At 35.4% G+C, this 16,813-nt stretch overlaps 8 protein-coding genes across 8 annotated transcripts; 2 read left to right on the forward strand and 6 right to left on the reverse strand.

Annotated features, from left to right (window-relative positions):
• Positions 1 to 170: 170 nt before the first annotated feature.
• AC631_01774 (Zn(2+) transporter) lies at positions 171 to 1,631 on the reverse strand (the record flags this gene model as incomplete). Its single annotated transcript, XM_015610604.1, has 1 exon — positions 171 to 1,631. One exon carries the CDS (start codon positions 1,629 to 1,631, stop codon positions 171 to 173), a length of 1,461 nt encoding a protein of 486 aa, XP_015468603.1.
• Positions 1,632 to 1,819: 188 nt separating this feature from the next.
• AC631_01775 (uncharacterized protein) lies at positions 1,820 to 3,175 on the reverse strand (the record flags this gene model as incomplete). Its single annotated transcript, XM_015610605.1, has 1 exon — positions 1,820 to 3,175. One exon carries the CDS (start codon positions 3,173 to 3,175, stop codon positions 1,820 to 1,822), a length of 1,356 nt encoding a protein of 451 aa, XP_015468604.1.
• Positions 3,176 to 4,042: 867 nt separating this feature from the next.
• On the reverse strand, positions 4,043 to 5,128 carry SAM37 (SAM complex subunit; the record flags this gene model as incomplete). The annotated part of the gene is made up of 1 exon (XM_015610606.1): positions 4,043 to 5,128. The coding sequence occupies one exon, from the start codon at positions 5,126 to 5,128 to the stop codon at positions 4,043 to 4,045; it is 1,086 nt and encodes a 361-aa protein (XP_015468605.1).
• Positions 5,129 to 5,369: 241 nt separating this feature from the next.
• On the forward strand, positions 5,370 to 7,846 carry AC631_01777 (cleavage polyadenylation factor subunit; the record flags this gene model as incomplete). The annotated part of the gene is made up of 2 exons (XM_015610607.1): positions 5,370 to 5,558; positions 5,828 to 7,846. The coding sequence occupies 2 exons, from the start codon at positions 5,370 to 5,372 to the stop codon at positions 7,844 to 7,846; spliced, it is 2,208 nt and encodes a 735-aa protein (XP_015468606.1).
• Positions 7,847 to 8,284: 438 nt separating this feature from the next.
• Positions 8,285 to 9,379, reverse strand: AC631_01778 (RNA polymerase specificity factor; the record flags this gene model as incomplete). Its single annotated transcript, XM_015610608.1, has 1 exon — positions 8,285 to 9,379. The coding sequence occupies one exon, from the start codon at positions 9,377 to 9,379 to the stop codon at positions 8,285 to 8,287; it is 1,095 nt and encodes a 364-aa protein (XP_015468607.1).
• A 160-nt stretch (positions 9,380 to 9,539) lies between these two features.
• AC631_01779 (uncharacterized protein) lies at positions 9,540 to 10,064 on the forward strand (the record flags this gene model as incomplete). The annotated part of the gene is made up of 1 exon (XM_015610609.1): positions 9,540 to 10,064. One exon carries the CDS (start codon positions 9,540 to 9,542, stop codon positions 10,062 to 10,064), a length of 525 nt encoding a protein of 174 aa, XP_015468608.1.
• A 96-nt stretch (positions 10,065 to 10,160) lies between these two features.
• SNF2 (SWI/SNF catalytic subunit) lies at positions 10,161 to 14,933 on the reverse strand (the record flags this gene model as incomplete). Its single annotated transcript, XM_015610610.1, has 1 exon — positions 10,161 to 14,933. The coding sequence occupies one exon, from the start codon at positions 14,931 to 14,933 to the stop codon at positions 10,161 to 10,163; it is 4,773 nt and encodes a 1,590-aa protein (XP_015468609.1).
• Positions 14,934 to 15,251: 318 nt separating this feature from the next.
• Positions 15,252 to 16,496, reverse strand: AC631_01781 (uncharacterized protein; the record flags this gene model as incomplete). The annotated part of the gene is made up of 1 exon (XM_015610611.1): positions 15,252 to 16,496. The coding sequence occupies one exon, from the start codon at positions 16,494 to 16,496 to the stop codon at positions 15,252 to 15,254; it is 1,245 nt and encodes a 414-aa protein (XP_015468610.1).
• Between the last annotated feature and the right edge of the window lie 317 nt (positions 16,497 to 16,813).

The raw sequence follows: 16,813 nt of genomic DNA on the forward strand, positions 1-16,813 counted from the left end.
GATTATGTTACTATCTTCAAATGGCAATATTTTAATAATGTTCTTCAGACCACATGATTGATGATGCATTTGTGTGTACCAAGGTTTACACTGAAGTCTTGAAATAACGCGTATATTTGAAAATAGATGCAAAATTACCAGTATATAGATGTATAAACGACCGATAAAGACTAACTATTGACTATTGAAGACAAGCCAATTATGCACATGCCTAGGATACACCAGAACAAAAGCAAATTCAGCATTCCACCATGGAAAGAAATGGCAGAGCCATACATGGAAAGGCCAATCACGGTCAAAAAACCACTCGTCACGGCCAAAGAGATACCAAGTACGAAACTAAGACTATGAATATCGAAGGAATCACCTTTATCATTATATTTCAAGAAAAAGTAGCCTAGGATAGCACCTGCAGGCTGTGATAAACCACCAAGGATAGAACTAATGGCAACGGCCTTCAACTTTGCAAATCCGCCTGAAGAGGACGAAAACAGAAAATACAATGGAAGACACATCAGGAAACCTTCTGTGAAGTTATGGGCTGCTAAACTTAAAAATATCAGGAAGCCTAATTCAGGGTTAGCTTCTGAAGTAATAAATGTTATGAATCCCTCTGGGAGCTTGTGTAAGGAAATTGCCAATGTGGTTTGGATTCCGATTAGCAATAGACGAGATAAAGGAGTGTTTATGTGATGGTGATGATCTGGCTTGTGAGTGCTATGATCCTCACCTTGTAGATATGCATGGTCTTCGTAAGGATGGGCGTACTCACTATTATTCTTGTGAGAATGGGTGGAGGCAGCCGCACAATGTGACGGAGGAGAATGTACAGCATGTAGTTCATCGTCATTGAGATCAATTGATTTGGCAAGCGTTGGGATCTCACAGAAATGTAATTCGGACGAATGATTCTTATTAAACAAGCACAATTCTGCCGACGTGTACCCCTTACATTCTCCAAGGGTATTCTCATCGCCATTATGTGACATAAAATACTGAATTAGTGACGATCTCTTTCTCATTAATGGCTTCCGTTCGTCTAATAAGGGCGTAGTCTCTATATTTGCCTCGATATCATTTCCTGTATTTGCATGCGTATGGGAGTTAGTATGTTCTTCTTCATGATGGTTCAAGGATTCATTATACCTGCCTTCCCTGTGTACCAGTTCTATTTCATTATTGTGGGAATGGCTGTGTGGGTGTTGCTCACTGCCATGATTACAATGTACCACCGATTGACTAGTTACCAAATGCAAAACGGCATTGAACAGAAAGCATAGTAATATTCCACTGATGAAGGATATAACCAAATAAAAGTTGAGTTCCTTCTTTTGCATTTTATCCGTTTTTGCTCTATCATGTTCATTAAAATCATTGAAGAATTCTAAAGCCTCCGGCAATAACCTAAAAAGCGCTGTGAATAGTAAGCATCCAGAACTAAACGCTAATGCTGTATTCAAAAACAGATAATTTTCCTTTAACTGGAAATTGTACTTCTTTGTAATCGATCTAGGGAATAATAGCGTATAGACATCATCAAAGTATATCACAAAGCAACCTAGGACACATAACGATGATGATAATAACGTAAGATACCATCCTTGGTTGGACGTAAAACTTAAATCTACCATACTAAAGCTAGGTAGATGGTTTTAAAGATAAAATAAACTAAGATCAACCTATCAAGATGTAGTTTAAGTCGAATGTATTATATGATGATGAGATAATTACCTCGATAGTTATACTATTGTGATCACGTGAATCGTTATCGGACTTTTTAAGTACTTATATAGTAATATATTCTATAAACATGGAACAATTAATCGGCCTTCGTACCAGCATTATTCTTATACTGTGGTAATTCTGTGTATTGGTTCTTCTTCTTTTTGAATGGGATCCTTCTGTGAGTCGTCTTTCTTCCAGCGAACTGTTTTTTCTTCAAATGGCTTAAATCAAGACTTCTATTGTTGATCATGACGAAGATATACATACCCAAGCCAAAAATACAAACACACGATGGAACAGCCATCATAATGTAGTATTTTTCATATGGAGATGAGTCTTCGATTTCGACCTCTAAGCCCTGATTTTTCCATTTTTCTTCCAACTTTTTAAGATCTTGGAATTGCCCTTTACTGACCACTGCACCCTTGACAATCTCAACTACAACAGAATCTTTCATGTAATCAAAGTCTTCATTATCGGCATAATCTGGTTGAAGAGAAATTAATACCTTCCTGTTCCAATCTTTCTTTCCAAACCATTCTTCCAAGATAGTGATCGGAAGCATTCCTTCTTCTACGTCAAGCCAATCGGAGGAGAAGAAGGATGATTCTTGAATAGTTGCCCCTTTTTCAAGTACAGAGGATCTTTTATTAAGGTTCTGGTCCACTTCCATTTCATCTTCTTCAACCGAACGCTTCATACCCCTTTGTCTGGCAGCTTCCTTAAGTAACGATAAATGAACTCTGACTTTCTTGGCTTCTTTGAAATATCTGGTAAACCAAGTAATAAAGTAGGTCTTGTCCATTTTCAATTGCTGGTTGTCATGTGGTGTACAGAACGGCTCAGATGTAAGGTCCTTACCCTGCCCTTTTTTGAAGTATCTCTCAGGCGTACAACGAATTATAGGATTCAATTCGTGATAGGATGGGTCCTCTGGAAAATATTCCTCGTGGTCGTAAATTTCATCTTCCTCCATGTTTTCAGCTTTGATCACATCTTTTCCCATGGGAATATGGGTTACAGTACCAAACCACGTTCCATAATCTGGTTTTCCTTTCTTAATTTGACCACCCTTATGTTGTGGTTTTATGGTTTTAGGAGAACCATCCTTGTTCAAACTGACCCAAGGCTCTAATCCATTAGTTGTTTTTGGAGGTTTGGTACTAAATGTAACACCAGCAATAACTGTTGGCCTAACAAGCACTGTCTTAGTAGATTTGGCTAAAGTAATCGTTCTTGCCCATGGTTTAGGCATTGCCGTGGTAGTCTGTTCACCCTTTCCTTCTTTTTCAGCCTGTAACTTCTGATATTCCTTACCATAGATCTTCTCCTTCACTCTAGCCCTTTTTTCTAGTTTTGGGGCCTCCGTGATCTCCGGTGGTTGAGAGATGGTTAAAGCACTAGATTCAACTGCTAAAATAGCAAGCGTGAATAATTTCAATAACTTCATAGCTATCTTATATTGGGCTTGAAAAGAGTGATAGTTTTGATTGTTTTTTATTCTGACCGGTTTTTATATCCTCGCGCATTTTTAAATCACTCAAGCGATCAAACAGAAGCATGGAAAAGGGCCTTTTCGATAATTATATTTCTAAAGATGGAGCTTTTTTCAGTATTTATGTTCAATGGAGACATCTAAGGACTTCTAGACTATTCCCGGAGCAGTGTATAGTAGATATTGCCCTTGTAAAGAGATGGGAAGAATCGATATATTCACGTGACAGATTAACCGTTGAATGTCTTCGGTTATTACAGATGCCGGTACCAATGGATGTTTACTAACGGCTATTATCTTCACTAAGAAATGTAGAAGGGATAGTATATATATGTAATTCCTCTAAATAAGCAGTAAACTTCACATTCTACCAGGAGAATTGTGATACTTAAACAGTATGGATAAAGTTGATCTATGGCAAGTAAATTCCATCATTAGATACATTGATTTTAGTATAAAATGAAACTATGCTAAGATTGCCAGAAATGTTCATGGATATGAACTACAGAGAACATATACAAAGAGAAAAAAAAATTTAACAAATTGAAGATCACGCCTTAATTGGATAAAAAAGTATGATAATGCCCCCCCTCTACATTATGCAGTTGGATATCGATATAGTATGTATATTAATCTATATTCTTGGGTATTACTTAGTAGCGGCAGAAAGAAATTCAAAAGTAGCTTACTAGAAATAGTTTATAACTCGAAGCGATGAGAATAGGTGTAAAGCGAAAACCGGGTAACTGTGCTTTAGCTTAATATACAAGTCTACTTGAAGATATCAATTACACTATGTACAGTACTAACTAAGTAGATACGTTAGTATTTAACATATCCGGTTGAATATTTTAACTCGTTCCATAAGTTAGGAACTTCAATTCCTTGGGGTTCACGGAAAATCGATTTATCCTTATATAAACGTTCGTTCAACTTGGTTGTAGTGTCGTATATGAATGCAAGGAATTTTGGATATTTCAACGTTAGATAATTGGCAATAAATTTGTCAGGAAGCTCAGGAAGACAAAGTGAGTGTATGTAGGCAAATAGTAGTAATTCGGAGGAAGATATGGCATTAGAAGGTCCATCTTTGGTATTAGAAAATAGATATGAAAATTCATCAGGCTTATTAGATGCATTGAGTTCCTGGTATAACAGAACAATGTAGTCGATGTACTCATTCACTAGGTTCAAGCATTTTAAAGAATTTTTTGATTCCTTTAACAAATCTTTACGTTTAGATTTTGCTAATAATTGCTTCTCATGCAATGAACTTATAGCAACTGGATCACCCTCGACATCTTCATCGTCGTTTTCGTCGTTGAAATATTCTGTTTGAGCTACTGCATCAGACCCGGATATACTAAAGAACCCTGGATTGTTGGAGTTTAATCCTATAACTTGAACTTGTCTTTGGGCAGCATGGTAAAATTTGAGTGGTTGATTGTACATCATTGGAAAAGGGAAAAATTTCTGAAATAATTTCCGAGTATACTTTTCATAGTTCTTAGTGTTTATATATAAATTGTATTGATTAATGTTATGGATTTTGTTTTCAATAAAGGACGTCAAACTACTATTGATTAGCTTTTGTTCAGCCGAAGATAATTTCTGATTCGGCAAATACTTAACGTCATTTTCACTGGTGTATTCCGTATTAAAGTTCCTAGAAATATACTGGGAGATATTTTGAAATCCTTCGTAACGATCATTAGTAGATTCATCGTTAGGCACTAGCAAAAGAGGGAGCTTATCAGTTTCGGACAAATTTGTGTTCGATGAAGTTACGATCTTGAACGGTATGTTTTGAGGTTTCAAGTGCAAATTGAGAAGCCACGAACTAGCTAGACACTCCGGTGATATAACAGATATACTGGAATCATGTCCCCATACATGTAATTCAATCATTATTTGCTAACAACAAACAGTTTTATAGTCTACTTGTGGGTTACTAGAAGTTATAATGAGAGAATAAACACGACATTCTAGTTGGTGCGACATTGTCGTAATCTATATCAGACTCATCGTTGACCAGCCATAGGTTAAACCAACTAATTAAGTACATTCTTTTTTGATTTATTTATTCGTTTCTAAGTACGATACATCGACATCCACATAACTAGGCCCACTCATTTCCATGCCCAGCAATATGTTTATTCAAGGCGATAAGAAGAAAAGATTGTCGTTGGATGTTATCGGGCAACTTGAAGATGATTTAGAAGCTGATCCATTGGATTACAATAAATGGAACAAATTAATCCAACAAGTTCTTGCTAAGGATAAAGAGGAGCAAGTAAAATCGGTGTTCAACAAATATTTGAGTATTTTCAAGTTTGATGTATGTATCATTACTGGATTGAAGTACAGTTATTGATAGATTATATATAGATTCATCTCTAGATGGTTTGCATTCGTTCATTTCTTGTTTTGCATTATTAGCAGTTAAATTATTTTGGCTTTAGAAATAGCCAATACTTATGATTCACCTTTATTCCATTAGATTAATACATCAAGGGAAAATGAATTACATAGATAATCTATTAAAATAAATTGTACTTTGTCGATATCAGATTAAAACATATTAGGAAGATTACTAACAAAATTTAGGGTAAGCAATGGTGTAACTATATTAATTACCAATTAAACAGAGGTGAATTTCAAGAAGTTGAACACTTATTCTCAAAGTGCCTCCCAATAACTGACCACGTTGAATTATGCCGCCTATATGTCTCGTACGTCCGTCGTACCAATGATGTGATCACCGGTGGTGAAAAAGCTCGAGGTATCGTGGTTCAGGCATTTGAATTTGCAGTTACAAAAGTTGGTATAGATATAAATAGTGGTGATTTGTGGAATGATTATTTGGATTTCTTAAAAGCTTGGACTCCGGCCGCAACATGGGAACAACAACAGAAGACAGACTTAATAAGAAGGGTTTATAAAAGATTTTTAGTGATCCCAACTGAAAAAATAGAACAAGTCTGGTCTACATATACCAAATGGGAAAACGAAGTTAATGCTTCTACTGCCAATAAATTCATCGCAGAAAAGTCAAGTGAGTTTATGGATGCTAGATCATGGAACACAGAATGGCATAATGCAACAGAGAGGCTGTTACGTAGGGATGTTATACCTATTGGAATTCATAACGATCATAACAACCTAGTACATACTCAACTTCAATTATGGTACAAGTGGATTGCTCTTGAAAGGGAAAATAAGTTGAATTTAAAAGATGACACTTTGGTTCAACAACGAATTGAATACGTCTATAAACAAGCAGTTATGGCGTTGCCATTTGTTCCAGAATTGTGGTTTAAATTTAATAAGTTTTGGTTGCGCAGTAATGAAGAAGCTAATTCTAATAAGTGCATTGAGCTTTTAAATGAAGCTTTAGTATTAAACCCTAGAAGTTATTTATTAACTTTTCAATTATCGGAAATGTATGAAAAAGATAATACTATTAATAAAGCGACAGAAACCTACGATAATTTAATATCTGCTCTAACAAATGATTATAACAATATAAATAATGAAATTGAATTAATTACAAGCAGAGAACTTAATAACAAAAATGAAGGAGAGAACACTGAAGAGAAGAAGAATAATAATGAAGACGATAATAGTGATAATGACGACGATGATGATAACTTTAAACCCCCAACATTCCAACTTAGTGAAGAGGACTCTTTACGTCTATCTAAATTACAAGAAAAGAAAGATGAATTGAATAAAGCTATAACTTTGGTTTACACAAAATTAATGATGGCCTGCAAAAGATCGAAGGGTATTAAGGAAGCCCGTGGTGTATTTAAGCAAGCAAGAAACAGTTTTGAAGGTATAGGATATGAATTTTATGTTGAAAATGCTCTAATGGAATATCATTCGGATAACTTGAAAACAGCCAGCAAAATTTTTGAATTGGGAATGAAGCATTTCAAAAAACAAGGCGAGTTCTTATTAGCATATTTGGATTTCTTGATCATGATCAATAAAGGTGAGAGTATTAAGGTTTTGTTTGAACAAGGCTTGACTGCTTTATTACAAGATGTAAATATTGAAAACGATCAGAACGGTGACTCTACTACGAGTGCTAGCATGAGATTGCAAGAGGCTAAAATCAAGGAGAATGCTAAAAAGAAAAATTGTATTAAGAAATTTATTAAGAAGTTTTCAAGATATCAGAGTGTGTATGGAGATTTAGACTTGATTAAAAGTTTGGATAGTAGATACGAAGAATATTTCCCAGACGATGACTCTATAGAACTATTTAGTGACAGATACCGTGGCCATTCTATCGATGTAATCAAACATTTCGATTTAGGGAAAGAAGCTACTAGTCATGAGGAAATTGATTCCACTAACGAGACGAAGAGACGGAAGATACAAACTCCCGTGGAGGATGAATTTACTCCGGATTTGTCAATTAATAATAATCAACATACCAACAATAAAGAAATTGGACAAAATCAACAGCAATCCCAGAATTTTGTTGGTAATACCATCTACAATTTACTTCGCGTATTGCCCAACTCATCCTATTTTGGCCCACCTTCAGATCACCTATTCAATAATAGTAAGTTAGTCGAGCTTTTTGGCAATCTACCAAACGTTCCAACCGAATAAAACTAATGACTAATGTAAAGGACTACGAGTAATAATCATATAGTGTATATAGTGTAACGGTACATCTTTGCATATATTTATCGTTTATTGCGGTCTCATGTTTATTCAAGAGCTTTTTCTTTCTCTTACTTTTCTGATTTTTTTTCTTAATGTTAAGATAATTAGTTTCAAAATTATATTATAGGTTGTTTTATACTGGAATATATATGTTTCATAAGTTTTGATCCTGCTGTAGCTTGATATATTTAATCATTAGATTCGTATGGTTGCGAAAATTCACATCAAATGTAATTTATGTATGAAAATATCAATACTAATATTTTGATAATTAAGTGTGGCATTTTACAATTAGAAGCCTCTCAATCAATAGTCGTTAATTAAATCATTATATTTACAAGGAGTTGAGAACAATATTTACATGGCATAGAAGACAATTATTCAAAATATTCTTGTGTCTTCTTGGACAATACCAATAGTATCCGTTAACGACGGTTTGAATGCCCATTTATCAAATACATTGAAAACTTCTAAGATTTCTTCTGCTAAAAGGTCTCTAGGGCACTTATTCAAAATCTCTTTGGAAAGCTTTGGCGCTAGATCTATGTCAGCACCAGGCGCTAATTGAGCCAATGCTTCAGAGAGTTTACCTGTAGACTTGTACATCAATATTTGAAGTATATATTCCATCATATCGAAATCCATTTCAGGCAAGTCTTTTGGATCAATTTCTACAACAGCAAGCAGGGCACCCGCAGGTAAAATTGACCTTGATGGTATAAGACAAGGCTGGTCTCTAACTATTAAATTAGGATCGAAATCAATTCCATCTGGAATAGTGTGATCCCCACTAGATTCCACAAGACCAATCAATTTGGAATCAGTAAATAACTCCCTCTTAATAGCTGATTTATTTCGCTTAGGAAAACGAGGACCCGATAAGAATTTCTGTGCTGTAGTATCAGGAACAAAGCACACCATCTTGATACGTCCATATCTCTGTAACCAGTTATGGTAAACAGAACACATGATCCATTGCGCAAGTAACGATTCCCCGAATTTTTGAGGTGTTAGGTTTCCTATGATCAACAATTCATCATGAATTTTGTCTCTAGGTTTTACGCTAGGCTCAATTATTTTATCCTTCTTAATCAACGATTCAAAAGTGGACCAATTATAACCATTATGAGGATATAGTTCAAAGTTTTCGGTATTACCAGTCTTCTCTTTCAAATACTTAATACGCTCTTCCCAGATATTGACGTTCTCTTTACTATCTTCAATAATAATATGCTTCCTAGGTTTCAATTCGTAGTTTATCATACTCGAGAATAAACCATACCCTGAAAAGACATCTATAATATCAAGATTATTATGTGAATTTGGATATTTCTTCTTGAGGTCCAACTTATCTATGATATCTTGACATGGTTGTGGCCTTACAATGTGCCTATATCCATACTGATATTTAGGAAATCCGACCTTTTGGAAGTTTTCAATTAATGATGGGTTAAATGACCTATAGACTTTACGCATTACTTCTTTATTGCCTTGGTATATTGTTATTTCCTAACTTTAGATTGACTTCACTAGATGGAAAAAAATCATGAATATATTTTCCCGCGTACATAATTCTTACTCATCTAAAGATAAAGAGTATTCCCAGCCAAATTTTGATCATCTTATATGTAAGCCAATGTCTATAAACAATGTTGAATTGGTAGAAAACTATACCAGGATATTGGGTAATAGTCAGCAAGTTCCGTTTTCTTTGGGACCAAGTGAAGTAATTAAATTATCCACTCCTACTTCTAGACAATCCTTATCCATATCACTGCGTGATCCTGTTTCAAGGAGGATCAATATAACTGCTAATGACGGTTACATATACTTAACAAATCTACGCTTGATATATATAACTGCTTTTCAAGGAGACATCAATACCTTTCTGATAGATATGAAAGGGGCTCCAGATTTGCATTTCTCTCATGCATTGAAATCCCCATGGTTTGGGCCGAATTATTGGGAATTTATGTTTTTTAATGCAAGCAGACCGAACGTTGTGACTGACGGATTACCGAAGAATGAATGGTTTAAAGGAAAAATTGCCTTCAATGATGGGGGAATATTTTCCTTTGTGGAGGTAATGAATCAGGTATTGAACGATGCCGCTAACAATGCTGAAATCGATGAAGAATTGCCCAGATATACACCTACATGACATAATTTATTATCTTATAATTATATTAAGTTAAAACTAATGAATTAATATACACGAATAATAGTATACTCCAGGTTGAAATGTAGATTTAAAATATTAGTTAAGATCAAGTGGCGTTTCATCGAGACTCAACCCATCTGCTCCAGATATAGACATAGGACTTTCAAAAGATTCATCACCATCTAACTCTTCTAGTTTGCGCTCAACTGGTTGCTTTACCGCAGAATTTGATGTCAAAGGCTTTAAATTAAATATCTCATCAAAATCTGTGAAATCAAGCGTTTTCTTCATCTCTTCAGGCTCCAAATCTGAATATAATTCCTCAAACTTTTTAACAGCAAGGTCTTCAAGTGCTGCAGCATCCTGATAAACAATCGATCCCTCTTCATTGTAAATTTTCGCATTACTGAACATCAAATGTAAATCTTCTAATATTTCTCGAATGCCAGTATAACTTTTACTTTGAATTCGTTTCTTGATCATATCTAAAGCGATTGGATGTTTGATTAGAACGTAATAATCGGGATACAACTTCTTCGATGGCTTCAACAAAAACAAGTCACTCAATTTTCTTCCTTGATCACCTGTATGATTGATGATAGAATCGTATATGCTAATCATATTTCCTTGTAACATTTGTCTCTCCTCAGTAGTCAACGGATCAACTGTTGGAGTAGCACGATATAATAAAGATCCCTTTCCACGACCACCACGTCCTCTACCTCTTCCACGGCCGCGAGCGCCGTAAGCTTTAGGTGTACCTTGCCTTTGCCTCTTTGTTGACGAATCATCACTTAAATCATCATCTATGAAAGCTTTACGTTTCTTAGAACTTACAGAACCGGTTTGTGAACGTAAATCGGCATTTTCATCCATATCTGTATCATCATTTGAGCGAGGCATTCCACGCGGCCTACCTCTTGCACGTTTTGGTTTGAAGTCTCGTTCGCCATCACTATCATCTGATACAACCCCTTCGATTGTCTTTAACCATTGCTCTTCAGTCAAATTGTCATCGTATAGCGCAGTTCTACGTTCCCTATTTCCTCTGCCATATTCTTCAATAACTTCATCCTTCTTCAATATAGTCTCAGGATCCTTTTGATAGATTTCAGGTAATTCTTGATCGCTGAATAAACGACTCGGGTAATTTGCTTCCTTAGTTGCAAGTGATCTTGCCTCATCTAATTTTCTAAATGCAATTAATTCATCGTCATTTCTTGCAATAACTTGATTAAGTTCATCATCGTCTAAATCATCATTGTCATCTACATTTCCCTTTTGTTTACGTTCATCCTCTTTTTCAAGCAATGCTCTTAACAACGCTTCTTGTTCTTCAGAAGTGGATTTGTTGTCAAACTTACCTGCCTGTATAACTTTGCCATCAATTTCCAATTTAGCATGCGCTCTTTCTAAAATCATTTCTTCAACAGAATCTTCTGTAATCAATCTTAAAATTCTAACCTCATTCTTTTGACCAATACGATGCGCTCTATCTTGTGCTTGCAAATCTTGATGCGGGTTCCAATCAGTATCAAAGATTATAACAGTATCAGCTGTCTGCAAATTCAAACCTAAACCACCTGCTCTAGTTGATAATAAGAAACAGAAATAGTCCGAATCTGGGGCGTTAAATAACTTAAGTAATCCAGTTCTATCATCTGCTTTTGTACCACCATCTAATCTCATATATTTCATGCCTCGTAACCTTAAGAAATCTTCCATGATATCCATAATTTGAGTCATTTGAAAGAAAATCAAAACTCTATGACCGCTATTCTTAAATTTAGGCAATACTTTATCTAATAATTCAAATTTACCCGCAACCCTCCAAATTTGATCATTAGTCTCTGAGGTGGGATTGATCAAATTTTCAACTTCTTCATAAACAAATGGATGGTTGCATATCTTTCTTAATTGCATAATTTGATTATTAGCATTTTTAATTAAAACAGGCTTGTCTCCCTCACCCGGTTTACTCGCATACAAGATGTTGTGCTTCAACATTTGTTGATATAATTTGGACTGCAACGACGACATTTTACATTTGACAACCTTTTCAACTTTATTTGGTAAATCTTTCTCAACATCTTTCTTTAATCTTCTTAAAAGGAAAGGCCTCAAAACTTTATGTAATCTTCTAATAACTAATAATGTTTCTTCTTCGCTCAATTCGATTTTATCTTGGCCACCTGTATTTGCGAATGGAGTGTTAAACCATTCATCGAACGACTTAACTGAGTTAAAAATTTTAGGTAAAACAAAATTCAATAATGCCCATAATTCCGGTAAGTTATTCTGTAAAGGTGTACCCGTCAAAATCAAACGGTAATCACTGTGGTAATGATGCGTCAAGGTTTCTGATAATTTCGAATTGGCGTTTTTCATACGATGCCCTTCATCAATAATCATATGAACCCATTTGACTTTAGATAATAAGTTCCTGTCTTTAATAATGTATTCGAAAGTTGTCAATAAAATTTGGAAATTTCCCAGTTTTATATCATGCTGCAAAACTTTACGTTGAGTTGGAGTACCCTTATAAGTAACCTTTTTAACACCTGGAGCCCATTTCTCAAATTCTATATTCCAATTTGTTAATGTTGATAAAGGTACAATAACTAAAAATGGACCAGGTATTTTCTTTATTTCTATTAAATACGTGAGTAACGATATTGTTTGAATAGTCTTTCCAAGACCCATTTCGTCTGCCAAAATCCCATTTAAATGATTATTGAATAAAGACACCATCCATTGCAAACCTTTAATTTGATATTCCTTAAGCGTTCCTCCCACTAATATTGATGGTTGCTTGGTCACCTCTTCCTTGATACGATGCGCTACGTGGTAATAGTCCATTTTTTCACGTCTTTCCTCATCATTCGAACCCTCTACATTTTCTTCTGGAACAGTTCTTTGTGATTTATTATGTGATTCTCGTTGCTGGGTTTCAACGGCTTGCGCTAAAGAATCTAAGAACTGATTAGTCTGTTTTAACAAATGAGTGATTCTCGTGTCTTTGGTGTGGTCTAATAATTTCAAATAAGCCTCTTCATCATTCAGCTTCAAAGCTTGCAAACGTTGCTTAGCCATTTTTTCGAGCTTTTTCTGTTCTTCTTTCGCAGTTTGGCTATGGAAACTACTAATTTTGTTAGCAAATCTCTCGATCTTTTCCTTTTTGCTAAACTGCTTTTTATTCCTCATAACTTTTGCTGATAAAATCTCCTTTATTGTGCTTTGATGCTTCTTGTTCTGAGCTTGAACCAATGAATGTAACTGTTGTTTATAAAGCTCATGTGTTAATGTTACATTATCACTAGACAAGTTATTGAACTTTGCTAGGAAGTTAGGATGTGAATTCGGCAATAAAGATTTACTAAACCAAGCTTGGGATAAAATTTTTCCACGTAATTCCTTTTGATAAGGCAATAACTCCAATTTGCTAATTTCCGCCTTGATTTCATTGCTTTCATCCTCATTATTAGATTTATCTAACTGCTTACGTAAATAAGTAATCTTTTGATCGATTTGAAGTATGATTAAAGCTTCTCTATTATTTATGATATCATCCATATCAATTCCTTCGGGCAAAAGCCCAGGAATTTGAAAACGGCTCTGAACTGTGTACAAAGCAGTATAAGGGATATCCTTGAATTTATCACTCAAAATGTCCGGCACTTCGAAACAATCAACTTGAACATTAGGTTTGGTTATTGGAACTATTGTCTTGGTCGTAGTAGCTTTATCAGGAACCAAATCATCAATACTCACCGGTGGTTTAGGATCAAGACACACAGGATTAAATGTATTGGTTGTGGATGGTGTCAAACTACGGTCCTTCGTGGTAGACTTGATGCTTGCTTGTCTCTTTGGTATTTGAACAGGTGATTGATTTGAAATGGATACAGTATTAGAGTTAATGCCTTGGTTCAACATTTTTGGTTTTGGACCTCTTTTGTTTTGCTTCTTAAGACCATTCAGGAGGTCTTCCTGCAGGGCTGAAAAAGGAATACTATTTGGAGGCATTTGATTATTTACTTGTGGAATGTTTTGCTGCATCGGAATCATAGGCGATTGCGAGTTTGGCCCTATTGAGCCTTGTGTTTGAGAAGGCTGCCTAGATTGACCAGGTATTTGCAGTTGGGCAAATTGTGGAGTTTGCGTATTAATTGCCGGTTGATGACCTGTAGACGGTAGGTAGTTTCCATTTGCAAAAGCCAATCTATCATTTGTTACGAAATCTATGACATTCTGGGGAATCAATGGACTACTGGGTCCTGGGCTTTTTAAAAGGAACTTAAACGCCTGAAATTGAACCTTCAACATTTGCACTTGTTGTGCTGAAAATGCGGACTCAGCTGAAGTATTTACAGTATTTCGCATAGTCGGTGGTATGTTATTCGAGTTCATAGGTCCTCCATTTTGAAATGGCATTTGTTGTTGGGGCACCACTTGAGGCGTCTGGGTCTGAGGCGTATATGAAGATTGCTGCGGTGGTTGAAACTGTTGTTGTGGAATAGTCCTCTGTGTATTTCCCCCCATATTTCCAGGAACTTGTCCCATCATTGCATTTGGAACAGATGGAGTACCATTTGAGCTATTATTTATTGGTTGAGCAATATGGGGCAGACTTTGAAACTGCTGCTGTTGCTGTTGAGGTATCTGCTGTTGTGCCTGTGGCTGTGATTGGTCCTGTGGAGCGCTTTTTCTCTGAAGCGATTGTTGATTTTGCTGTTGGAGATACTTGATAATTTTACTGAGGTGAGTAAACTCCGGCACATTAATAGCTTGGTCACCGAACTGTTGTCTAAGTTGGTGCCAACGTTGGAGAATTTTCTGAATCTCTTCTCGCAGAAATTGCCGATTCATTGTATACCTCTGCTACTCAAACAGTAAGATTAAGAGTAACTTACGTGCTTATACTGTTTTGATGTCGTGAATTTTGAATTTGGGAGAACGAGTATCGCGAGTAGTGTCGTACCCAATTTCTTTAAATATGCAAGACGTATAGGACTATTAACTCATATATACAAATATACAACATGAATACTGCATCAAGAGCTATCGAAGCATCATTAAATGGAATCTCGAGATATTCTACTCAGATTCATGAATATGCTGGAAAAAATCCTTTTTCAATGTTTGCGTATGCGAGTGAGAAAGATGGAAAGAAAGCAAAATCAAGCATCATGGTTTCCACAACTCACCAGTACCTCTTGGTGCATAATTAATGGCATCAAATCTCTCTTTCTTGACAAAATCCCCATTGGAACCGGTAGATCCGTCGCTCACTACTCCGTTGAATTGTTTTGGTTTAGTAGATTTCTTTGAGTTTTTGTTCTTGTTTTTATTTTTATTTTTGGAAGAACGGTCAATCTTGGTGTAGGAATACAAGGTAGTATCGATAGTATTCTGTAATATACTGTTAGGAATATGGTTTTCATCTTGAGCATTAAAATTATGACGAGGGTCATATAATTGAAACTGGTTGATGTCATATGATTGGAAGATCAAAAGCTCTGCTTCGTTCACATTCATGCAGTCAATTCCAAAGCTTTTGGCCCAGACTTTGGTAATTGGATCTTCTGTGACAAGCTTCCATTCTTCGAGAGGACTATTGAAAGTCTTTCTTTCTATGAATCGTTTGTAGATGCAAGATCTTATTAAGTACCTCAAACGTGTCGGCATTTCTGCAAGTTCGTCCGCATTCGCCAAAGCATTTTGATACGATTGGGAATTCTCATATTGAATGTCATTCAACTTATTATTTTGCTTGTATGCCAAAGAGCTATAATTTGCTTCGTCTAAATTATGGCTTTCTAAATGATCACCCTGTGAAAGTGGGTGTTGACCGATCAAGTTAGAGTCAAACTTTGTTTTGAAATTAGGGAATTCCTTAATTTTTGGTGAGTGTACTTTATAATTTAAGCATTCCGACCAAGAAGGGCCAGATTCGTTGGGAGATTCAATATAAATATCGTAAATAATCGGTCTCTTTTCTGGTTTGAAATCTGGATTTGTCATATCAGCTTCGTCCTCTGCGTTAAGTTCCTTCTCAAATATTTTATCAATAAACCGAATGGCCTCTCTTGCATTAGTCGCCATCATAGAAGTCCCCTTTTTCACATAATCAAACTCGTGCAATGTATAGCTTGGAATATAGATATTCAAGTATATGTCCTCCTTTGCCGTAGGGTCAATATGTGCTTTAATATACTCTTGATTGAACCAACGTTTAATATTACCAATTCCTCTCACAAATGCAGAATGATCCAAAATTACATTGATGTGTCTTGATTTATGTTCTGGTAATGCATTAGCCTCTTTAGATGCTTTTTTGATCTCTTCTGAAGGAACTAACTCATCAAAATCGTGATAATTTGAATTTTTTCGATCCTCATCTTCATCTGACTTATAAAGATAAAGAGACATTCTATTATTGATTAATGTATTATTTCAAGTCAACAATAAGAGGGGCATCAATCAATAATGAAGTTTTAATCAAGTATTAAATATATAGTATTGAATAAAATTTATTATGATCGAAAATTACATTGTCATATTGGGTTTTTCGCTCGTTGTGTGATTTTTCAACTCCTCTACAATCTGGATTCATGTTCTTAAATTCTATACCAATATATTTGGTATCCATATCAATATTAGTAATTCAAATTAGATAATATGAATTACTGATATAAGAACTACAAGAATCAGACACATAAGATAAATATTCGAAGTATACCTATTTA

Source organism: Debaryomyces fabryi, assembly GCF_001447935.2.
Source record: "Debaryomyces fabryi strain CBS 789 chromosome Unknown contig00026, whole genome shotgun sequence".
NCBI classification, from domain to species: Eukaryota; Fungi; Ascomycota; class Pichiomycetes; order Serinales; family Debaryomycetaceae; genus Debaryomyces; species Debaryomyces fabryi.